The following is a 25,590-nucleotide window of genomic DNA, read 5'->3' on the forward strand; positions in this document are numbered from 1 at the left end:
TCAATACTAATCGAGGTGGCCGATTGGAACATTCACACTTGCCTCAAACAGACAAGAGTTCTTTCCAAAGTTGGACTGGTTCTAGAGCAGGCATTGAGCAAACTTGAGGTCATACCTGGACGTCAGGTCAGATCTCATTGAATAGCTTTGCAGCTTCAAGGTCTGGCTACTTCCTGCCTGGGGGTCATTTTTTGGGAGGTGTTAGCTGGCCCTGATTGTTTCCTGTTTGAAATTCCCAGACCTCCCAACCAAGTTCCTTGTTGTTAGAAATCCAACAAAGGATTCCCCCAGGCAGGAAGCATCCAGGCTTTGAAGTTTGCCAGTACCTGAAGTTCAAAACACCTGGAGGGCCTAAGTTTAGTATTAGTATTATATTGTATTATAATTGTATATGCATACACATACACTACACACACACACACACACGTATATATACTAGCTGTCCCCTGCCAGGCGTTGCTGTGGCCCAGTCTGTTGATCTGGAAAATAAAGGAACGAGAAAGTGTTGGTTTCTAATATATATAATTTCTTTATGCTTGCGAGATTTGGTCCTGTAGTTTTTCCGTTTTTTAACCACTCACGACAACGTTCATATTTTATATATATATATATATATATATATATATATATATATATCCCACTTGCCTAGTTTCCAACAGACCTCACAACCTCTGCTGATGCCTGCCATAGATGTGGGTGAAATGTCAGGAGAGAATGCTTCTGGAACATGGCCAGGAAGCCTGGAAGACTGACAGCAACCTAGTTTGCAGTACTTTGCCAACTGCAATCTAAAAGGCTTTGGCTTTTCTTTTTTTACTAGTAATATTACATATAAATATATAATTATAATATCACTAGCTGTGCCACACGTTGCTGTGGCCTATAGTAAAATTTATCAAAGTTGAGGGAGATATCTGGACTATTATGAAAGAGAGGTCCCTGCCTATTCCTTCCCCCTTTTCCTCCCCCTTTCTCTCCTTTCTTCCTTCTCTCCCTCTTTCTTTCTTTCCTTCTTTCACTACTTGGTTTCATCCTTCTCTCTTTCCTTCATTCCCTCCCCCTTTCTTCCTTTGCCTTTCTTCCCTCCCTGTTTGCTTCCTTCTTTCGCTTTTTATTTCCTTTTATTTCACCATCGCCATAACAATCACAATAATGCAATGCATTGCCTCCGGGACCTGACACCTCTCCCATTCCCCCTAAAAGGGTCTCAGAGGAACAATAGCATCATCATAATAATAATAATAATAATAATAATAATAATAATAATAGAAATAACAACCTTTACCCGCCACGTGTTGCTGTGGCCAATCTTCCCTCTTTCCCTCCTTCTTTCCCTCCTTCCTTCCTTCCTTCCCATCTTTCCTTCTCCTCTTCTTTCTCTATCTCTTTCCTTCCTTCCCCCCTTTTCTTTCTTTTCTGCTGTCTCTCTTTCCTTTCCTTCCATCTTTCCTTTTCTTCTTCCTCTAACTTTCCTTCCTTCCCCTTTTTCTTTACCTCCCTTTCTCTTTCTTCCTTCTTTCCTTCCTTCCTGTCTTTCCTAGATTTTGACAGGGCGGGAAGGGGCAGGGTGGGGTTTGGAGGTGGCGTGAAGTAAAAGGAGGTAAGATTGGGGCAGGGGAGTGATGGAGCGTGGGGTTGCGTGTGTGTGTGCGGCGGCGGGGGGAGTGATGGAGCGTGGGGTTGCGTGTGTGTGCGCGGCGGCGGGGGGAGTGATGGAGCGTGGGGTTGCGTGTGTGTGCGCGGCGGCGGGGGGAGTGATGGAGCGTGGGGTTGCGTGTGTGTGTGTGGCGGCGGGGGGAGTGATGGAGCGTGGGGTTGCGTGTGTGTGTGCGGCGGCGGGGGAGTGATGGAGCGTGGGGTTGCGTGTGTGTGTGAGGCGGCGGGGGGAGTGATGGAGCGTGGGGTTGCGTGTGTGTGTGCGGCGGCGGGGGGAGTGATGGAGCGTGGGGTTGCGTGTGTGTGTGCGGCGGCGGGGGGAGTGACGGAGCGTGGGGTTGCGTGTGTGTGTGCGGCGGCGGGGGGAGTGACGGAGCGTGGGGTTGCGTGTGTGTGTGCGGCGGCGGGGGGAGTGATGGAGCGTGGGGTTGCGTGTGTGTGTGCGGCGGCGGGGGGAGTGATGGAGCGTGGGGTTGCGTGTGTGTGTGAGGCGGCGGGGGGAGTGATGGAGCGTGGGGTTGCGTGTGTGTGTGCGGCGGCGGGGGGAGTGATGGAGCGTGGGGTTGCGTGTGTGTGTGAGGCGGCGGGGGGAGTGATGGAGCGTGGGGTTGCGTGTGTGTGTGCGGCGGCGGGGGGAGTGATGGAGCGTGGGGTTGCGTGTGTGTGTGCGGCGGCGGGGGGAGTGATGGAGTGTGGGGTTGCGTGTGTGTGTGTGGCGGCGGGTGGAGTGGGGTTGCGTGTGTGTGTGTGTGGCAGTGGGGGGAGTGATGGAGCGTGGGGTTGCGTGTGTGTGTGCGGCAGGGGGTGTGTGTGTGCGGGAAGCGGCGCGGCGGGGCTTGGAGTGGGCATGGTTTCCGCAGAGGGAACGTTGGCCGGAAGGCCATGTGTGCGCGCCAGGGAACTTGCGGCTGGGCGCCAACGCGCATGCTCAGTTGTTTTGCCGTTTTGTGAGTGTGTTGTTGTGTTGTTTTTCATTTTGAGTAGATATGTTTGTACCTTGTGGGTTGTGTTATGGGCACGGGGATTTTGGTTAAGTTTCGTTGGGGGATTTTTGAGTTTTGTTGTTTTGCCGTTTTGTGAGTGTGTTGTTGTGTTGTTTTTCATTTTGAGTAGATATGTTTGTACCTTGTGGGTTGTGTTATGGGCATGGGAATTTTGGTTAAGTTTCGTTGGGGGTTTTTTGAGTTTTGTTTCTCTGTTGGATGCCCCTAACAAATTTATATATATAGATATTATTATTAGTAGTATTATTATTCTGCTCCTTTTGTCCGCCGCAGAACGCCTCTGCGTACTGGAAGGGAGACCCTTCCCAGGAGGCGCTGCAGCGCATCTACGGCATCTCCTTCCCCAGTTCTGTGCAACTGGCGGAATGGGAACGGGCGCAAGAAGAGGCGGCTCGGCGGGACCACCGGCGCATCGGGAAGGAGCAAGAGCTCTTCTTCTTCCACGAGCTCAGCCCCGGGAGCTGCTTCTTCCTCCCCAAAGGAGCTCACATCTACACCACCCTGGTCGACTTCATCAAGGTGAGAAACATCAGCCGGGTCTTTGGGTCTCAAAATGTCATTTCTAGACCCTTTGGGGAGCGTGGCTTATAAGAAATATTTTCATACAATATATTATATTATCAGCATAGTACGATATCAGTATTATATATTACTATATTGTATCATACAATAATATTGTAATATTATTAGTAATATTACATGTAATATAAAATATATAATTATAATATCATGTTATTAGTAGTAGTAGTATTATATTGAAAAGCAGCAGATCACAGGAGCGGTCTTCATAGACCTGTCAGCAGCCTATGAGACTGTGAACCACCGCCTCCTCCTGAGAAAAATGTAGAATATCACAAAGGACGACCACCTCGCCCGCCTCTTAGGAAACCTGCTACAAAACAGGAGCTTTTTTGTTGAGTTCCAGGGCCAGAGAAGCAGATGGCGGAAACAGAAGAACGGCCTGCCTCAGGGGAGTGTGCTTGCTCCATCAGTGTGTAACCTTCAAACAAATGACCAGCCACTGCCAGTAGGGATAGAGAGAGAAAGTTTCATCTATGCTGACGATCGTGCCATCACCACCCAAGCAGGGAGCTTTGAAATGGTTGAACAGAAGTTCTCCGAAGCTTTAGGTGCTCTTATTGCCTATTACGGGGAAAACCAACTGATCCCTAATCCATCTAAAACACAGACATGCGCCTTTCACCTTAAGAACAGACAAGCATCCTGAGCTCTGAGGATGACCTGGGAAGGAATCCCACTGGAGCATTGCAGCGCACCCAAATACCTGGGAAGAGTCACTCTCGACCGTGCTCTGACCTACAAGAAGCACTGCCTGAACATCAAGCAAAAAGTGGGTGCTAGAAACAACATCATACGAAAGCTGACTGGCACAACCTGGGGATCACAACCAGACACAGTGAAGACATCTGCCCTTGCGCAATGCTACTCTGCTGCTGAGTACGCATGCCCAGTGTGGAACACATCTCACCACACTAAAACAGTGGATGTGGCTCTTAATGAGACATGCCGCATTATCACGGGGTGTCTGCGCCCCACACCACTGGAGACATTACACTGCTTAGCCGGTATTGCACCACCTGACATCCGCCGGGAAGGAGCAGCCAATAGTGAAAGGACCAAGGCAGAGACATATCTGGCCCATCCCCTGTTTGGGTATCAGCCAGCATGTCAACGACTTAAATCAAGAAATAGTTTTCTTAGATCTACAGAGACACTCGCTGGAACACCTCAGCAAGCGAGAGTTCAAAAGTGGCAGGCTCAAACCCACCACCTCAATCCGTGGGTGATACCAAATGAGAGACTCCCTCCTGGGCACACAGAAGACTGGGCGACTTGGAAGGCGCTGAACAGGCTGCCCTCTGGCACCACGAGATGCAGAGCCAACCTTCAGAAATGGGGCCACAAAGTGGAATCCACGACATGCGAGTGTGGAGAGGAGCAAACCACTGACCACCTGCTGCAATGCAACCTGAGCCCTGCCACATGCACAAGGGAGGACCTTCTTGCGGCAACACCAGTGGCACTCCAAGTGGCCAGATACTGGTCAAAGGACATTTAATTAGCTACCAAGTTTGCAAAATTTGTGGGGTTTTTTTGTTTGTTTTTATCTGTTTGTTTGTTTGTTTGTATTGTTCTGTTAGAAATGTAATACAATGTTCTGGTTGCGGATTACACGATAAATAAATTAATAAATATTATAATATAATATACAATATACATTATATATGTAAAAACAGTTTCGCCAGCTTAGTGCGCCACCGGAGTAAAAGTTATGCATGTTCAAAACATTAGTTTTCATGCCGGTGGAGACTTGCTTTGACTTTTATATCTCACCAGAGAATTTACCTGTCTGCTCTTACAATGTAAATAGCAAAAACAATAATTATTAGCACTATTGCTATCACAATGTCCACCTCAAAGTTGGAGCCAAGTTCCCATCAATCACACAAAATAATAATAATATTTATTATTATTATTACTATTATTATTATTATTATTGAAATGACCCATGTGTTTGGGGTTTTCAAATAACAAAAACAATCATTATTAGCACTATTGCTATCACAATATCCACCTCAAAGTTGGAGCCAAGTTCCCATCAATCACACAAAATAATAATAATATTTATTATTATTATTACTATTATTATTATTATTATTATTATTATTATTATTGAAATGACCCATCTGTTTGGGGTTTTCAAATAACGAAAACAATAATTATTAGCATTATTGCTATCGCAATGTCCACCTCAAAGTTGGAGCCAAGTTCCCATCAATCACACAAAATAATAATAATAATAATAATAATAATAATTATTATTATTATTATTATTGAAATGACCCATGTGTTTGGGGTTTCCAAATAACAAAAACAATAATTATTAGCAGTTTTGCTATCACAATGTCCACTAAAAGTTGGAGCCAAATTCACATCAATCACAAAAATTATTATTATTATTATTATTATTATTATTATTATCGAAATGAGCCATGTGTTTGGGTTTTTCTCTTCCAGAGCGAATACTTGAAGCGTGGCTTCTCCGAGGTCATCACTCCCAATATTTTCAACTCCAAGCTTTGGGAAACGTCCGGTCATTGGCAGCATTACGAAGAGAACATGTTCTCCTTCCCACTGGAAGGGGAAACCTTTGCCCTCAAACCTATGAACTGTCCTGCTCATTGGTGAGTTGTTTTTTTTTTTTTTGAGAGTCTCACATTTAGGAGCCACCACCAATAAGGCCTTATATAATAATCACCCCCTGAAGATGCCAGCTACAGATGCAGGAGAAATGTCTGCTCGAATACGGCTATACAGCCCGGAAACCACACAACACCTCAATATTATCATTAGCATCACCAGGCAGTGAGTTCCACTGTTGAACAGCTCGAATGTGAATCATCACTGCTCTCTCTATCTTGCTTAGCCTCATGTTCGGACACCGACCTCGATCGTGGCGGGAGCTCCCTCTCCGCCTGGCGGACTTTGGCGTCTTACACCGGAACGAGCCTTCGGGAGCCTTGTCGGGGTTGACGCGTGTGCGTCGCTTCCAGCAGGACGATGCCCACATCTTCTGTGCCATGGATCAGGTGAGAAAGGAAGCGGGTACAGGCCATTCTCTGATGTGTGAAAACAGGATGCCTAAACCTGCCTCCCTACACAACCTCATCACCTCTGAGGATGTCTACCATAGATGCAGGCGAAACGTCAGGAGAGAATGCTTCTAGAACATGGCCATATAGGCTGAAAAACCTACAACAACTCAGTCTTTTGGAGAGTATATCAGACATAACATAACTTGGGGTGCATCTACATCGTGAAATTAATGGAGTTTGACAGCACTTTAACTGGGAATTCCAGTTAGGAAACAATCAGGGCCAGCTAACACCTCCCAACAAAGGATCCTCCAAGCAGGAAGCAGCCAGACTGTAAAGCTGCAAGGCTGTTCAGTGCTAATCAAGGTGGCCAATTGCAAGATTCACACTTACCTCAAACCCTAGACATTATTCCACAGAGATATAAACCCCACTTGCGTAGGTTCCAACAGACCTCACAACCTCTGAGGATGCCTGCCATAGATGTGGGCGAAACGTCAGGAGAGAATGCTTCTGGAACATATCTGTATGTTTTCATGTTTACTTTTATGGTTGCATTCTAACCATGTTTTAATATGGGATTTTATAGACAATTGTATTGTACGTTGTTCCTTGCCTCAAGCCAAAAGAAGAGGCAGGTAATTAATAATAATAATAATAATAATAATAATAATAATAATAATATTTTACTGACACAAAAGCACAGTATGTCACAGCATACTGAGATCTATATGCTGGATTTCGTATCACAAAATCACAAGTCGAAGACCTCCCAAGCGTCTAGGATTGTGTGATGTATTATTATTATTATTATTATTATTATTCTGACACAAAAGCACAGTATGTCACAGCAAACGAAATCTATATGCTGGATTTCGTATCACAAAATCACAAGTCGACTTCCCAAGCGTCTAGGACTGGGTGATTATTATTATTATTATTATTATTATTAATTTCTTACTATTGTTAATGTTGTGATACTGTTTTGTCCTTCCTCAGCTGGAAGGCGAGATCCGAAGCTGCCTGGATTTCCTCCAAGCCGTCTACTCTGTTTTTGGGTTCATCCTCCGCTTCTATCTTTCGACTCGCCCCGAAAAATTCCTTGGAGAAATTCATCTTTGGGACCGGGCAGAATCGGTAATAATAATTCTCCAGTGGCACAGCGGGATGAATTGCTGAGATGCTGAACATGCTGACTGAAAGGTCGGCGGTTCAAATCCGGGGAGCGGGGTGAGCTCCCGCTGTTAGCCCCAGCTTCTGCCCACCTAGCAGTTCGATAACATGCAAATGTGAGTAGATCAATTATTATTGCTATTATTATTAGGTACCACTCAGGCAGAAAGGTAACGGTCTTCCATGCAGTCATGCAGGCCAAATGACCTTGGAGGTGTCTACGGACAACGCCGGCTCTTTGGCTTTTAATGCAGATGAGTGCTACTCATTCTCGCATTGCTCCCCTTGGAAATTAAATGGAACCAGGGGATTAAACCCTGTATGTGCCTTGGACATGCTTCAGGGAGGGCCCTGTTTGCTCAGTAAACACCGTTTACCCCCTTCCGGGCTTCTTCTTGCCAAAGGGGTCGGGGAGGGGGACACGGAAGGCAAATATTGACCTCCCATCACTCCACCCCAACGCGGGAGCCTCTGCCAGGATTGTCCCATTTTATTATAGAATTATAGAGTTGGAAGGGACTCCCAAGGGCCATCTAGCCCAACCCCATTCTGCTAGGCAGGAAAAGCACGGTCACAGCACCCCCGACAGATGACTGTTGAGCCTCTGCAATAATAATAATAATAATAATAATAATAATAATAATAATAATATCAACCCCAGGAACCATCCAGTTCAATCTCCTTCTGCCAGGCAGGAAAAGCGCATTATTATTATTATTATTATTATTATTATTATTATTAGGCCATCCTGCCTCAATAATAATAATAATAATAATAATAATATCAACCCCAGGAGCCATCCAGTTCAATCTCCTTCTGCCACGCAGGAAAAGCGCATTATTATTATTATTATTATTATTATTATTATTATTGAGCTATTCTGCCTCAATAATTAATAATAATAATAATAATAATATCAACCCCAGGAGCCATCCAGTTCAATCTCCTTCTGCCACGCAGGAAAAGCGCATTATTATTATTATTATTATTATTATTATTATTATTGAGCTATTCTGCCTCAATAATTAATAATAATAATAATAATAATATCAACCCCAGGAGCCATCCAGTTCAATCTCCTTCTGCCCGGCAGGAAAAGCGCATTATTATTATTATTATTATTATTATTATTATTATTATTATCATTATTATTATTATTATTGAGCCATCCTGCCTCAATAATTAATAATAATAATAATAATAATAATAATATCAACCCCAGGAGCCATCCAGTTCAATCTCCTTCTGCCAGGCAGGAAAAGCGCATTATTATTATTATTATTATTATTATTATTATTATTGAGCCATCCTGCCTCAGTAATAATAATAATAATAATAATAATAATAATAATAATATCAACCCCAGGAGCCATCCAGTTCAATCTCCTTCTGCGAGGGAGGAAAAGCACAATTACTATTATTATTGAGCCATCCTGCCTCAATAATAATAATAATAATAATAATAATAATAATAATAATGGCGACCTCAGGGGCCATCCAGGCCAACCCCTTGCCAGACAGGAAAAGCACAATCAAAGCATCCCCAACAGATGACAATCCATCCTCTGCAATAATAATTATTATTATTATTATTATTATTTGTTTAACACGTTTGTACCCTGCCCTTCTCACCGCTTACCAATGACCATACAGCCTCTGCAATAATAATAATAACAACAACAACAACAACCATAATAGCAGCAACTCCAGGGGCCATCCAGTCCAACCCCCTGGCAGACAGGAAAAACACAGTCGAAGCATCCCTTACAGATGACCATCCAACATCTGCAATAATAATAAAATAATAATAATAATAATAATAATAATATAGCAGTAATAATAATAATAGCAACTCCAGTGACCATCCAGTGCAACCCCCTGCCAGGCAGGAAAAGCACAATCAAAGCAACCCCTGACAGATGACCATCCAGCTTCTGCAGCAGCAGTAGTAGTAGTAGTAGTAGTAATAATAATAATAATAATAATAATAATAATAATAATAATGGCAACCACAGGGACTATCCAGTGCAATCCCCTGCCAGGTAGGAAAAAGCACAAAGCACTCCTTACAGATGACCATCCAGTCTCTGCAATAATAAATAATAATAATAATAATAATAATAATATCATAGCAGTAATAATAATAATAGCAACTCCAATGACCATCTAGTGCAACCCCCTGCCAGGCAGGAAAAGCACAATCAAAGCATCCCTTACAGATGCCCATCCAACATCTGCAATAATAATAATAATAATAATAATAATAATAATAATAATAATAATATAGCAGTAATAATAATAATAATAATAGCAACTCCAGTGACCATCCAGTGCAACCTCCTGCCAGGCAGGAAAAGCACAATCAAAGCAACCCCTGACAGATGACTATCCAGCTTCAGTAGTAGTAGTAGTAGTAGTAGTAGTAATAATAATAACAACAATAATAATAATAATAATAATGGCAACCCACAGGGACCATCCAGTGCAATCCCCTGCCAGGTAGGAAAAAGCACAATCAAGGCACTCCTTACAGATGACCATCCAGCCTCTGTAATAATAATAATAATAATAATAATAATAATAATAATAATAATATCATAGCAGTAATAATAATAATAGCAACTCCAGTGACCATCCAGTGCAACCCCCTGCCAGGCAGGAAAAGCACAATCAAAGCAACCCCTGACAGATGACCATCCAGCTTCTGCAGCAGCAGTAGTAGTAGTAGTAGTAGTAATAATAATAATAATAATAATAATAATAATGGCAACCACAGGGACTATCCAGTGCAATCCCCTGCCAGGTAGGAAAAAGCACAAAGCACTCCTTACAGATGACCATCCAGTCTCTGCAATAATAAATAATAATAATAATAATAATAATAATAATAATAATATCATAGCAGTAATAATAATAATAGCAACTCCAATGACCATCTAGTGCAACCCCCTGCCAGGCAGGAAAAGCACAATCAAAGCATCCCTTACAGATGCCCATCCAACATCTGCAATAATAATAATAATAATAATAATAATAATAATAATAATAATAATAATATAGCAGTAATAATAATAATAATAATAGCAACTCCAGTGACCATCCAGTGCAACCTCCTGCCAGGCAGGAAAAGCACAATCAAAGCAACCCCTGACAGATGACTATCCAGCTTCAGTAGTAGTAGTAGTAGTAGTAGTAATAATAATAACAACAATAATAATAATAATAATAATGGCAACCCACAGGGACCATCCAGTGCAATCCCCTGCCAGGTAGGAAAAAGCACAATCAAGGCACTCCTTACAGATGACCATCCAGCCTCTGTAATAATAATAATAATAATAATAATAATAATAATAATAATAATAATATCATAGCAGTAATAATAATAATAGCAACTCCAGTGACCATCCAGTGCAACCCCCTGCCAGGCAGGAAAAGCACAATCAAAGCAACCCCTGACAGATGACCATCCAGCTTCTGCAGCAGCAGTAGTAGTAGTAGTAGTAGTAATAATAATAATAATAATAATAATAATAATAATAATGGCAACCACAGGGACTATCCAGTGCAATCCCCTGCCAGGTAGGAAAAAGCACAAAGCACTCCTTACAGATGACCATCCAGTCTCTGCAATAATAAATAATAATAATAATAATAATAATAATATCATAGCAGTAATAATAATAATAGCAACTCCAATGACCATCTAGTGCAACCCCCTGCCAGGCAGGAAAAGCACAATCAAAGCATCCCTTACAGATGCCCATCCAACATCTGCAATAATAATAATAATAATAATAATAATAATAATAATATAGCAGTAATAATAATAATAATAATAGCAACTCCAGTGACCATCCAGTGCAACCTCCTGCCAGGCAGGAAAAGCACAATCAAAGCAACCCCTGACAGATGACTATCCAGCTTCAGTAGTAGTAGTAGTAGTAGTAGTAATAATAACAACAATAATAATAATAATAATAATGGCAACCCACAGGGACCATCCAGTGCAATCCCCTGCCAGGTAGGAAAAAGCACAATCAAGGCACTCCTTACAGATGACCATCCAGCCTCTGTAATAATAATAATAATAATAATAATAATAATAATAATAATAATAATATCATAGCAGTAATAATAATAATAGCAACTCCAGTGACCATCCAGTGCAACCCCCTGCCAGGCAGGAAAAGCACAATCAAAGCAACCCCTGACAGATGACCATCCAGCTTCTGCAGCAGCAGTAGTAGTAGTAGTAGTAGTAATAATAATAATAATAATAATAATAATAATGGCAACCACAGGGACTATCCAGTGCAATCCCCTGCCAGGTAGGAAAAAGCACAAAGCACTCCTTACAGATGACCATCCAGTCTCTGCAATAATAAATAATAATAATAATAATAATATCATAGCAGTAATAATAATAATAGCAACTCCAATGACCATCTAGTGCAACCCCCTGCCAGGCAGGAAAAGCACAATCAAAGCATCCCTTACAGATGCCCATCCAACATCTGCAATAATAATAATAATAATAATAATAATAATATAGCAGTAATAATAATAATAATAGCAACTCCAGTGACCATCCAGTGCAACCTCCTGCCAGGCAGGAAAAGCACAATCAAAGCAACCCCTGACAGATGACTATCCAGCTTCAGTAGTAGTAGTAGTAGTAGTAGTAATAATAATAATAATAAAAATAAAAATAATAATAATAATAATAATAATAATGGCAACCACAGGGACCATCCAGACAATCCCCTGCCAGGTAGGAAAAAGCACAGTCAAAGCACTCCTTACAGATGACCATCCAGCCTCTGCAATAATAATAATATAATAGCAATAATAATAATAATAATAATAATAATAATAGCAATGCCAGTGACCATCCAGTCCAACCCCCTGCCAGACAGGAAAAACACAATCAAAGCAACCCCCAACAGATGACCATCCAGCCTCTGCAGTAGTGGTACTATTTATTACTTATTTACGACATTTATATGCTGTAATAATATAGAATAATAATAATAATAATAATAATAATAATAATAATGGCAACCACAGGGGCCATCCAGTCCAACCTCCTGCCAGGCAGGAAAAACACAATCAAAGCATTCCTTACAGATAACCATCCAGCCTCTGCAGTAGTAGTAGTAGTAGTAATAGTAACTCCAAGGGGCCATCCAGTCCAACCTCCTGCCAGGCAGGAAAAGCACAATCAAAGCAGAATAGGGAGACGCCATGAGTTCCCTCAATCTAGATACTAGACTCCTTTGGATGCAGCCCAAAATCGCATTGGCTTTTTGAGCTGCTGCATCACACTGTTGGCTCATGTTGAACTTGTTGACCACCAGGACTACCAAGATCTTTCTCACATGTTCTTGCTTTTCAGCTGCTGGAAAAGAGTCTTCGGGACTTCGGCCAGCCTTGGGAGCTCAACCCCGGAGACGGGGCCTTCTACGGACCAAAGGTCAGTACTTTGGAATTGTGGGTCATTTCGTTTGGGAAATCACTTTGGGTGAAACAGTGCCAGACAAAATGCAACAGATAGACAAACAATGTCATAGTTTGGTCCAAGTTTAAGGGCAAAAGGTGGTTGAGGGTCCTGCTTAGGCATAACTTGATATCTGTCGTGAATGAGGATGAAAATACATGACCTGATACAGATAAGTTTGGGAATTTAGCTATTTTGGGTCTTCTTGTGGAGAGAAAAAGGATATAAATAAACACTATTATTATTATTATTATTATTATTATTATTTCACCCAGAGCTGGAAGTGTGTGCAAATGTGTGTCAGTTGCCACATCCTTACATCCTTTGCATTTCAATTGCAGAGGATACTGCATTAATGGTGATACAGATAGGAATATTATTATTATTATTAATAATAATAATAATAATAATAATAATGCAGAATAAGCTTGGGAATTTCACCCAGAGCTGGAAATACATGCAAATGTGTGCCAATTGCCACATCCTTTGCATTTCAGTGGTCGAGGATATTGCATCAATGGCAATACAGATAGGACTATTATTATTACTATTATTATTATTAATAATAATGTAGAATAAGCTTGGGAGTTTCACCCAGAGCTGGAAGTGCATGCAAATGTGTGCCAGTTGCCACATCCTTTGCATTTCAGTGGTAGAAGATATTGCAATAATGGTGATACAGATAGGACTGTAAATAATAATAATAATAATAATAATAATAATAATAATAATAATGCAAAATAAGCTTGGGAGTTTCACCCAGAGCTGGAAGTGCATGCAAATGTTTTCCAATTACCACATCCTTTGCAGTTGCAGATATTATATTAATTGTGATACAGGACTATATGTGTGTGTGTGCAGCAAATTAAGACTTGACTTGATATTTTTGGATTTTTCCCACATCAGTAAGTTATTTTTGGAAGATGGGATGAATGGGGATGGGTATTGTATATGCAGGCAGCATCCTCTTTTTTACGAGGGTTGAATGAAAAGTAATGCCTCCACCTTCGTAACTCCTCAACAGGTGGCAGTACTGGTATGCAGCAGGTACTGGCTTGTTCAGTAGACTCTCCTACAGTTCCATTTTGGCAGGAAGCCTTAGCATTGAACGGTTGTGTTGTTAAAGTGAAAAGTAATGCCTCCACCTTTGTAACTCCTCAACAGATGGCTGTACGGGTATGTGGCAAGTACTGGCTTGTTCAGTAGACTCTCCTCTACAGTTCCATTTACAGAAACAGTGACGACTTCTTCCGTGACGGCTTCAGATAACTAGTTCATTGTTGGCATAAACGTATCCAGTTGTCTGGTGAAGATGTGGAAAAGTGAATAGTGGTCATTAAAGAGCACATTCTAAGGATTATTTCTGCGTTTGATTTATTAAAATATTCCCATCCAAACCCAAGTAACAAAGGTGGAGGCATTACTTTTCATTCAACCCTCGTATGATCATCTTTTCCAGGTTGACATTCAGATCAAAGACGCCTTGGGGCGGCTCCACCAATGTGCCACCATTCAGCTGGACTTCCAGATGCCCATCCGGTTCGACCTCTCTTATACAAGGTGAGTGCAGTTCCAACGGGGATGATGGGAGTTGGAGTCCGACCCCATACAGAGCTCAGGGAAGCATGACGGAGCAGCGTTTCTCCATTTATTGATCCTGTGTCATAACATCTCTTTCTCTTTAAGTGAGTCGTACCTATACGGCACTGGTTTGTTTTGGACTCCCAACTCCCAGAATCCTTAACTGCTTTGGTCAACGCTTGGGGATTCTGGGAGCTGAAGTCCCAAACATTTGGACAATCAGAGCTTGGGAAACACTGCTATAGGGCAAGGGATGAGAATAGAGGGCAGCATTAGCCCCCTAATAATTCTTGGAGATATATATCTTCTATACATTTGAGGCACCAATAGGTGTGTTGGCCAGTGTTGCTGTTGTTGTTGTTGTTGTTGTTTACTTACCTCTCAAAGTAGGATATGACTTAGATATGCAGGATATATTTTAATTCACTGGACCAAATTGGGCAGAAATACCTGATACGTCCAAATTTGAATACTGGTAGGGTTGGGGGAGGGGTTGATTTTGTCATTTGGGAGTTGTAGTTGCTGGGATGTATAGTTCACCTATAATCAAAGAGCATTCTGAACTCCACCAATGAGGGAATTGAACCAAACTTGGCACACAGAACTCTTCCATGACTGACAAAAATACTGGAAGGATTTGGTGGGCGTTGACCTTGAGTTTGGGAGTTGTAGTTCACCTGTATACAGATGGCACTGTGGACTCAAACAAAGATGGATCTGGACCAAACTTGTCATGGATACTCAATATGTCCAAATGTGAACACTGATGGAGATTGGGGAAAATAGATCTTGACATTTGGGAATTGTAGTCGCTGGGATTTATAGTTCACCTATAATCAAAGCACATTCAGAACTCCACCAATAATGGAATGGAGCAAAACTTGGCACACAGAACTTCCATGACCGACAAAAAATACTGAAAGGGTTTGGTGGGCGTTGACCTTGAGTTTGGGATTTGTAGTTCACCTATATACAGAGAGCACTGTGGACTCAAACAATGCTGGATCTGGATGAAATTTGGTGTGAATATTCAATATGCCCAAATGTGAACACTGGTGAAGTTTGGGGGAAATAGACATTTGGGAGTTGCAGTTGCTGGGATTTATAGTTCACCTACATCAAAGCACATTCTGAACTCCACTAACAATGGAATTGAACCAAACTTGGCACACAAAACACTCCCATGACTGACAAAAAATACTGGAAGGGTTTGGTGGGCGTTGACCTTGAGTTTGGGAGTTGTAGTTCACCTACATCCAAAGAACACTGTGGACTCAAACAAAGATGGATCTGGACGAAACTTGGCGTGTATATTCAGTATGCCCAAATGTGAGCACTGGTGGAGTTTGGGGAAAATAGATATTTGGGAGTTGTGGTTGCTGGGATTTATAGTTCACCTACAAACAAAGAGCATTCTGAACCCCACCAATGATAGAATTGGGCCTAACCTCCCACGCTGAACCTCCTCAGGGGTCCCAACCCCTAGGTTGAGAAACATTGAAATAGAGTCACAGCTCTTAAAGTGGTGTCATACTGTGTTTATTTTACAGTGTAGACACACTCCAATGCCAGAAATATGTATCGGTCATGTTTGCCCAGTTTCCCAAGATTCAAACTGTGGACGTGCAGACCTTTCACTTGAGTTTCTTCACCTCAGTTTCCAAGACTGCTCTTGACTCAACCCGTAAACATGAAGTTTGTGTAGAGCTAGGACTGAACGGCCCACCATGTACCATTGCCGCAAGAACGTTGTCATAACAGAACTACAACACACAAGCGCATAAGAGGTGCGTCACCCTTTCTCGGAGAAAAACATCTTGCCGCAAAGAGCCGCCAAACGACGCCATCAGAGGTGCTCTCGCCGCGCCGGGCTTCCCCTTTTCGCAAGGCTCGCTTTCGAAACCAAAATACAAGGAAAGGAGAAGTGGCGAGGGAAGGGGATGAGGCGCCCGCCTCGCAGGGCACCGCTTTCCTAGCTTGGACGAAAATCCGGTGTTGGTCCAATCAAAGCACCCCCCGGCAGATGGCCATCCAGAACTGCACCCTCCGCCTCAAGTAGCCAGATTGAACAAGTCGCTCCTTTGCAACCAGATAATAAAATGCAACCCTCGGTGTTTTGTTTCCCAAGTTCCCAGTCCTCATGGTGGACAGGAAATGCTGGTTTTATTTCCTTGGTCGAACCACCGGTTGGGACAAGGCAAAGCAGAATCAAAGATGACGATGATAATGATGATAATATTTATTTGCCTTGCATTTTTTCTTTTTCTTTTCCCCTTCCTTCCTTCCTTCCTTCCTTCCTTCCTTCCTTCCTTCCTTCCTTCCTTCTGGCCTGTCTTTCTTTCTTTCTTTCTTTCTTTCTTTCTTTCTTTCTTTCTCTTCTTCCCTTGCTTTCAGTTATACACCTTCCCCTTCTTTTGTTCTTTCTTTTTTTTCTTTTTCTTCTTCCCTTGCTTTTCCTCTTCCTGCCTTCTTTGCTTCCTTTCTTTTTCTTCTTCCCTTACCTTCTTTCACACACCTTCCCTCTTTCTGTCTTCCTTCCTTCCTTTTTTCTTTTTCTTCTTCCCTTGTTTTCCTTCATACACCCCCTTCCTTCCCTTGCTTTTCCCCTTCCTTCCTTCCTTCCTTCCTTCCTTCCTTCCTTCCTTCTTTCCTTTTTCTTCTTCCCTTAACTTCCTTCACACACCTTTCCTCTTTCTGTCTTCCTTCCTTTTTTCTTTTTCTTCTTCCCTTGCTTTCCTTCATACACCTCCTTCCTTCCTTCCTTTCTTTCTTCCTTTCTTTCTTCTTCCCTTGCTTTCCCTTCACACACCTTCCCTCCCTCCCTTCCTTTTCCTTCTTCCTTTGCTTTCTCTCACAAACCTTCCCTCTTTCTTTTTTTCTTTTTCTTCTTTCCTTGCTTTTCCTTCACACACCTTCCCTCCCTTCTTCCTTTCCTTTCTTTCTTTCTTCTTCCCTTGCTTTCCCTTCCCTCCCTCCCTCCCGCCCTTCCTTTTTCTTCTTCCTTTGCTTTCCCTCACAAACCTTCCCTCTTTCTTTTTTCTTTTTCTTCTTCCCTTGCTTTTTCTCATACACCTTCTTTCTTTCTTTCTTTCTTTCTTTCTTCTTTCCTTTCTTTCCCTTCACACACATTCCCTCCCTTTCTTTCTTTCTTTCTTTCTTTCTTTCTTCTTCCCTTGCTTTCCCTTCACACACCTTCCCTTCCTTTTCCTTCTTCCTTTGCTTTCTCTCATAAACCTTCCCTCTTTCTTTTTTCTTTTTCTTCTTCCCTTGCTTTCTCTCATACACCTCCTTCCTTCCTCCCTCCCTTCCTTCCTTCCTTTCTTCTTCTCTTTATTTCTTTTCAAACACCTTCTGTCCCTTCCTTCATTCTTTCCTTCCTTTTTTCTTCTTTTCTTGTTTTCCCCCAACTTCCCTCTTTCTTTTTTTCTTTTTCTTCTTCCATCTTTCTTTCTTTCTTTCTTTCTGTCTTTCTTCCTTCCTTCTTCCTTTTTCTTCTTCCCTTGCTTTACCTTACACTTTTTCTTTCTTTATTTCTTCTTTTTCTTCCTTTGTTTTCCCTCACACGCCTCCCCTCTTTCTGTATCCTTTTTCTCTTCCCTTCTTTTTCTCTCTTCCTTCCCTCCCTCTCTTCCCCCTTCCTTCCATCCCATTCCACCAATCCTCAACCTAGTCATAGCCAATCCAATCATTTTCCTTGCTCTGGATCTGAAAAATAATTCTTTTAGTTAAAACCCTGCCAGTATCTTAAGTTGGATCATGAATGGTCTGTGTGCCACGTTTGGTCCTGATCCATCAAGCCACGGAGGAGCCTTTGTGGGACAAACCAACCAACAAACATATATAGATAGTAGAGAGAAAGAACAACAACAATGGGTTGCTGTGAGTTTTCTGGGCTGTCTGGCCATGTTCTAGAAGCATTCTCTCCTGACGTTTTGCCTGCATCTATGGCAGGCATCCTCAGAGGTTGTGAGGTCTCAGGAACTGTTTGTATATATCTTCCTTGGCAATGAGACATAGTTCTTCCTACCCATGTAGCAAAGAGGGTGCCACGCCGGAGAGACCGGTGATGATCCACCGCGCCGTGCTGGGCTCCGTGGAGAGGATGGTGGCCGTCTTGGCAGAGAACTATGGCGGCAAATGGTGAGTGACGGTGGGATATGTTGCCTGTATCGTTCTCTCGATCCCTGTTTACTGAAGAAATAAATGCTTGTAAGAAAATAAGAAAGTTCCAAAAAGTAATGAGTCCATAAAAGGCAGTAACACAAAGCAATGTCCACACAAGAAATAAAAGCAACCCAAGACAGCATTAATCCAGACAGGAATCAACAGGATGCAAAGACAATCCAAGGAACAAGCCCCCTTGAACAGGATTTCCATGGCACATGAACTTAGTTTCCAAACGATGCCTAATCTAACAGGCTTCCTCTTGAGGTAAACCTTATATCCCGAAACTCAGAAATTGGTTTCGCTTTTACACATTTACCCCTTATCAGACGAAGCCTTTCGGAGCAACGTAAACACTGAGTTTATTTGTATTGTCGAAGGCTTTCATGGCCGGAATCACTGGGTTGTTGTAGGTTTTTTCGGGCTATATGGCCATGTTCTAGAGGCATTCTCTCCTGACGTTTCACCTGCATCTATGGCAAGCATCCTCAGAGGTTGTGAGGTCTGTTGGAAGTAGGAAAAAAGGGGGTGTATATATCTCTGGAATGACCAGGGTGGGACAAAGGACTTTTGTCTACTGGAGCTAGGTGTGAATAAGTAGGTTCTTGTGGGTTTTTTCAGGCTATAGAGCCATGTCCTAGAGGCATTTCTCCTGACGTTTCGCCTGCATCTATGGCAAGCATCCTCAGAGGTAGTGAGGTAGTGAGGACTATAGCCCGAAAAAACCCCACAAGAACCTAGTGATTCCAGCCATGAAAGCCTTCGACAATACTAGGTGTGAATGTTTCAACTGACCACCTTGATTTGCATTTGCTTGCCTGGCAGTGCCTGGAGCAATCTTTTGTTGAGAGGTGATTAGCACAAGCTTGTGGACAATTTCAACAGAAAGGAGGAAACCATGAAAATGAACAAAATCTGGCTACCAGTATTAAAAAACTCTAAAATTAGAACAGCACAACAACAGAGAGGAAACAAACAAGGACATTTAATCACCTCTTAACAAAAGATTGCCCCAAGCACTGCCAGGCAATCAAATGCAAATCAAGGTGGTCAGTTGAAACATTCACACCTAGCTCCAGCAGACAAGAGTTCTTCCAAACCCAAATCTTGAGAGCTCACAGAGAGAGGGAGTGAGCCATCATTGCTAGGCCCAGCAGGGATATTCTCATGAGAAACTGCCCTTTGCACTGGGGACTCTCTGTCATTGTCTGCCTGAAAATCATTGACCAAACCATTCATCGAGTTCTCCAAACACTCTTCAATGGGAATTGAGCCCTATTGAATGTGTTCTCTTCCTGTTGACACTGCAGGCCGTTCTGGTTGTCGCCATCCCAAATCATGGTGATCCCGGTTGGGCCGGACGCGGAGAGCTATGCCCACGAGGTAAGAAAAAGGCGGAGACTGGAAGAGCCATTGCTCGATGGATCATAAAACATAGCATTTGAGAGTTGGAAGGGATCCCCCAAGGGTCATCCAGTTCAGCCCCATTCTGCCAGGCAGGAAGGCACAATCAAAGCCCTCCCAACAGATGACCATCCGGCCTCTATAGATAGATAGATAGAGAGAGAGAGAGATAGAGAGAGAATCATCAAATCCTAGAGTTGCAAGGGGTCCAACAAAGGTCATCTAATTCAGCCCCATTCTGCCAGGCAGGAAGGCACAATCAAAGCCCTCCTGACAGATGACCATCTGGCCTTGAGAGAGAGAGAGAGAGAGGAAGGCACAATCAAAGCCCTCCTGACAGATGACCACCCAGCCTCTATTTAAAGGCACCCAAATAGGGAGATAGATAGATAGCTAAATAGAGATAGAATCATCAAATCCTAAAGTTGGAAGGGGTCCAACAAAGGTTCAGCCCCATTCTGCCAGGCAGGAAGGCACAATCAAAGCCTTCCCGACAGATGACCATCTGGCCTCTATTTAAAGGCACCCAAAAAGGGAGAGAGAGAGAGAGAGAGAGAGAGAGAGATAGAATAATCAAATCCTAGAGTTGCAAGGGGTCCAACAAAGGTCATCCAGTCCAATCCCATTCTGCCAGGCCAGAAGGCACAATCAAAGCCTTCCTAACAGATGACCATCCTGCCTCTATAGATAGATAGATAGATAGATAGATAGATAGAGAGAGAATCATCAAATCCTAGAGTTGCAAGGAGTCAAACAAAGGTCATCCAATCCAACCCCATTCTGCCAGGCAGGAAGGCACAACCAAAGCCCTCCCGACAGATGACCATCTGGCCTAGATAGGTAGGTAGGTAGGTAGGTAGGTAGATAGATAGATAGATGGAAAGAGAATCATCAAATCCTAGAGTTGCAAGGGGTCCAACAAAGGTCATCTAGTTCTGCCCTATTCTGCCAGGCAGGAAGGCACAATCAAAGCCCTCCTGACAGATGACCATCCGGCCTCTATAGATAGATAGATAGCCACCCAGCCTCAGCTCCTTCTGGCAGCAGGTGAAAACCTTCTTATTCAGATGTATTTTTAAAGAGGAAAGTTTTTAAATTGCTATGATGTTCCTTGTGGTCAAATTTCAGATCCGCCAGATCTTCCACCAAGCGGGATTCACGACTGACGTGGATTTGGATCCGGGAACGACCCTCAATCGCAAGATCTGGAAAGCCCAACTGGCTCAGTACAACTTCCAGTTTGGTAAGCTGCACTAGAAGGCAGAAAAAGATGGCGGGGAGTGCCTTTTTGGGTAGGGGAGGGGTCAAAAGATGGCTGAGATTCACCCTGAGCAAAATTAAGATCCAGAGCAGGGAGATGGGTCTTTTTGGTGGTTGCCTCCAAGCTCTGACATGCTTGTTTCCCTGTTATTTTTACAGCTATCAGGCTGAAACTTGGCTCACTTGTAGCACACATTTACGACTGCAAGTCTGCCAAGATTTGTGACATTTCGCTCTTCCACTGATTTTTGAGATTTTGTTTTTACATTTTTTCGAATAATTTTTTTGAAAGAAAAACCAAAACAGGTATCTCCTGGAATTTCTCCATAGCGACAGAACAGGAGTAGGGCATCATTCCTGCCAAGTTTCAGAAAGATCTGCTCATCCATTGGTTTTTAGGAAATTTTTAGGAAATCCGGATCGACTGTTCCCCCCCCCCCCCCCTTTCACTCTGGCCAGAGCAGCATTTATTAATCTATTTACGGCTCTGATTTGTAAACAAAGACTTTGGTTGAACTCTGTAGCTACAGGTGGAACCCTCCTTTTCACTCTTCACTCGATTCCTTATCTGCTGTTGCTCCTTCTGGCTCCTCTAACTTGCCTTGAGGCCCTGTGCTTTCCAAGTCAGTTTTATCACTGAGAGAACAATCATTTCCCAGACCTGAATTTCCCAGACTTGAGGGCTCATCACTTCGTGCCCACAATCCTCTCTAAATCATCAGTTAACCCATCAGCCTCTGGGTGATTGGCAGCACTCAAAACCTTTCCCAAGGCAAATACACCATTTTGTGTTTTCCCTCCATATCACTTAGCTCTTCACCCGATTCCTTGTCTGCTGTTGCTACTTCTGGCTCCTCTGATTCACTTTGAGGCCCTGCACTTTCTGAGTCAGTTTTATCACAGAGGAAACCATCATTTCCCAGACTTGAGGGCTCATCACTTTGTGCCTACAATCCTCTCTAAATTATCAGTTAACCCATCAGCCTCTGGCTGATCGACAGCTCTCATAACCTTTCCCAAGGCAAGTACACCCTTTTTGTGTTCTTCCTCCTTATCACTCAGCTCTTCACTCGATTTCTTATCCGCTGTTGCTACTTCTGGCTCCTCTGACTGGCCTTGAGGCCTGCAAATACACCCGTTTTGTGTTCTCCCTCCTTATCACTCAGCTCTTCACTCGATTCCTTATCTGCTGTTGCTACTTCTGGCTCCTCTGACTGACCTTGAGGCCTGCAAATACACCCGTTTTGTGTTCTCCCTCTTTATCACTCAGCTCTTCACTCGATTCCTTATCTGCTGTTGCTACTTCTGGCTCCTCTGACTGACCTTGAGGCCTGCAAATACACCTGTTTTGTGTTCTCCCTCTTTATCACTCAGCTCTTCACTCGATTCCTTATCTGTTGTTGCTACTTCTGGCTCCTCTGACTGGCCTTGAGGCTCTGCAAATACACCCGTTTTGTGTTATCTTTGCAACATCAAAGTCGCCTTTGTGACATTAGATGCCTTTCCCTTCTTTTCCTCCCTGTTTCTCATCCAGTCGTCGGGCGGAAAGAGATGTCCAACCGCACCCTGAACGTCCGTAGCCGAGATGGTCACCGACACGGCGAACGGGATGTCAACGCGGTCTTATGCCGGCTCAAAGAGTTGCAGGAGACTCGGGCCAGGAACGCCGAGGAGCTCTTTGGAGCTGATTTATAGCATCTGCACAAGGCAAGAAGCAAACCAAAGTGAGTGCAAGGCTGCTGGTTTCGCCACGTCCCTACAAGTTTTGTCTCTGTCTCAAGATCCTAGTCCTCATTGTGCCACGAAGCGAGAAGTCTGGGAGACTCATTTGCAGACTTGGAATTTTCTACGCTGCGCCTGCAATTCCACTGAAGCCGATGGAATTGGAGTTTGGGGCAAAGAATTGGATGCTGCGGGCTCATTTTATTTTCTGTTTATTTATTTATTACTTGAGATCTATCTTGAGGGCCTTCCAGAACCACAAAAACGCACCCTAGGCAATACAAAAATAATAATAAATATTATTAAAATATTTCCGCATCTCCCCAATTGATCATGCTTTTATTATTTATTGTATTGTATTATTATTTATTAATTTTATTTTATTGTTATTTATTTTATTTATTTATTATTTATTATTTATTTTATTATTTTATATTTATTTATTTATTTTTATTTTATTATTATTACAGTATTTATATTCCGCCCTTCTCACCCCGCAGGGGATTCAGGGCGGATCACAAGGCACATATACATGGCAAACATTCAATGCTGTGTAGACATACAACATATATAGACAGACCCAGAGGCAATTTAACATTCCAGCTTTTTCCAGCTTCATGAGGGTATGCCCGATTCCAACCACAGGGGGAGCTGCTTCACTATCCACTTGTGACACTGGGTCATTTGATGGAGTACTTCCTCATTCTTGTGCATGCTCCTAGAAGGTTTTATGGCGTTGTAAAATAGTAAAAAAGTGGTACCTAAATTTCCTACTTGACAGATTCAACTGTCTTTCGGGCCGCATAGGTCAACAGCAAGCTAGCCTATTAATGTAATAATCTTCAATAGTTACTTGACAGATGCAACTGTCTTTCGGGCTGCATAGGTCAACAGCAAGCTAGACTATTAATGCAATAGACTTCAATTATTACTTGACAGATGCAACTGTCTTTCGGGCTGCATAGGTCAACAGCAAGCTAGACTATTAATGCAATAGACTTCAATTATTACTTGACAGATGCAACTGTCTTTCGGGCTGCATAGGTCAACAGCAAGCTAGACTATTAATGCAATAGACTTCAATTATTACTTGACAGGTGCAACTGTTTTTCGGGCTGCATAGGTCAACAGCAATCTAGACTATTAATGTAATAGACTTCAATTGTTACTTCACAGGTGCAACTGTCTTTCGGGCTGCATAGGTCAACAGCAAGCTAGACTATTAATGCAATAGACTTCAATGATTACTTGACAGATGCAACTGTCTTTCGGGCTGCATAGGTCAACAGCAAGCTAGACTATTAATGCAATAGACTTCAATTATTACTTGACAGATGCAACTGTCTTTCGGACTGCATAGGTCAACAGCAAGCTAGACTATTAATGTAATAGTCTTCAATTGTTACTTGACAGATACAACTGTTTTTTGGGCCGCGTAGGTCAACAGCAAGCTAGACTATTAATGTAATAGTCTTCAATTGTTACTTGGCAGGTGCAACTGTCTTCCGGGCTGCATAGGTCAATAGCAAGCTAGGCTATTAATGTAATAGTCTTCAATAGTTACTTGATAGATGCAACTGTCTTTCATGCTGCATAGGTCAACAGCAAGCTAGACTATTAATGTAATAGATTTCAATTGTTACTTGACATGTGCAACTGTCTTTCGAGCTGCATAGGTCAACAGCAAGCTAGACTATTAATGTAATAATCTTCAATTGTTACTTGACAGGTGCAACTGTCTTTCGGGCTGCATAGGTCAACAGCAAGCTAGAATATTAATTGTTACATGACAGATGCAACTGTCTTTCGTGCTGCATAGGTCAACAGCAAGCTAGACTATTAATGTAATAGACTTCAATTATTACATGATAGATGCAACTCTCTTTTGGACTGCTTAGGTCAACAGCAAGCTAGACTATTAATATAATAGACTTCAATTGTTACTTGACAGGTGCAACTCGGAGGTAGAAGTGATGTAGGAAGAAAAGGATAGATCTTCCGACATATTTCAGCAAAATTTGGTTCGAAACAGACAAGATGAGCCAGGTCAGGTGAGCCTCCAATAGTAATAGCAATAATAATAATAATAATAATAATAATAATAATAATAATAATAATAATTTTTAAATGTCCAAATAGGTTTAGCAACATAGAAAACTTCCAGGATATTAAAATCCAAAACCAAGGCTTGACTTGAACCAAGAACAAGAGAATTCAGGATTAGATTCTCACTCTAACACAGCGTTGCCTGAACTGCCCTTAAGGTAAACAACTTGTTTAATAGACACCCATGAAAGCATTATGTCTCCCATGAATTTTCTCCCCAACTTTTCCACGTAATCTTTCCAACAGACGTAATCTATTTACAGCTCTCATTTGTAAACAAAGACTTTGGTTGAACTCCATAGCTACAGGTGGAACCCTCCTTTTTACTCAGCTCTTCACTCGATTCCTTATCTGCTGTTGCTACTTCTGGCTCCTCTGACTGGCCTTGAGGCCCTGCACTTTC

The 25,590-nt window shown here is 42.5% G+C and overlaps 1 protein-coding gene across 1 annotated transcript in view; it reads left to right on the forward strand.

Annotated features, from left to right (window-relative positions):
• Nucleotides 1-23,393, forward strand: part of TARS2 (threonyl-tRNA synthetase 2, mitochondrial) — a 36,180-nt gene extending 12,787 nt beyond the window's left edge. Inside the window, exons 8-17 of the mRNA XM_060758019.2 lie at nt 2,934-3,179; nt 5,700-5,866; nt 6,109-6,271; nt 7,277-7,414; nt 12,849-12,926; nt 14,410-14,510; nt 18,567-18,671; nt 20,006-20,078; nt 21,228-21,342; nt 22,894-23,393. Coding sequence (XP_060614002.2) covers nt 2,934-3,179; nt 5,700-5,866; nt 6,109-6,271; nt 7,277-7,414; nt 12,849-12,926; nt 14,410-14,510; nt 18,567-18,671; nt 20,006-20,078; nt 21,228-21,342; nt 22,894-23,054 — 1,347 coding nt within the window. The 3' untranslated portion in view covers nt 23,055-23,393. The remainder of the gene's footprint in view (nt 1-2,933; nt 3,180-5,699; nt 5,867-6,108; nt 6,272-7,276; nt 7,415-12,848; nt 12,927-14,409; nt 14,511-18,566; nt 18,672-20,005; nt 20,079-21,227; nt 21,343-22,893) is intronic.
• The last annotated feature ends 2,197 nt before the right edge of the window (nt 23,394-25,590 follow it).

Source organism: Anolis sagrei, chromosome 12 (genome assembly GCF_037176765.1).
Source record: "Anolis sagrei isolate rAnoSag1 chromosome 12, rAnoSag1.mat, whole genome shotgun sequence".
Lineage (NCBI taxonomy): Eukaryota > Metazoa > Chordata > Lepidosauria > Squamata > Dactyloidae > Anolis > Anolis sagrei.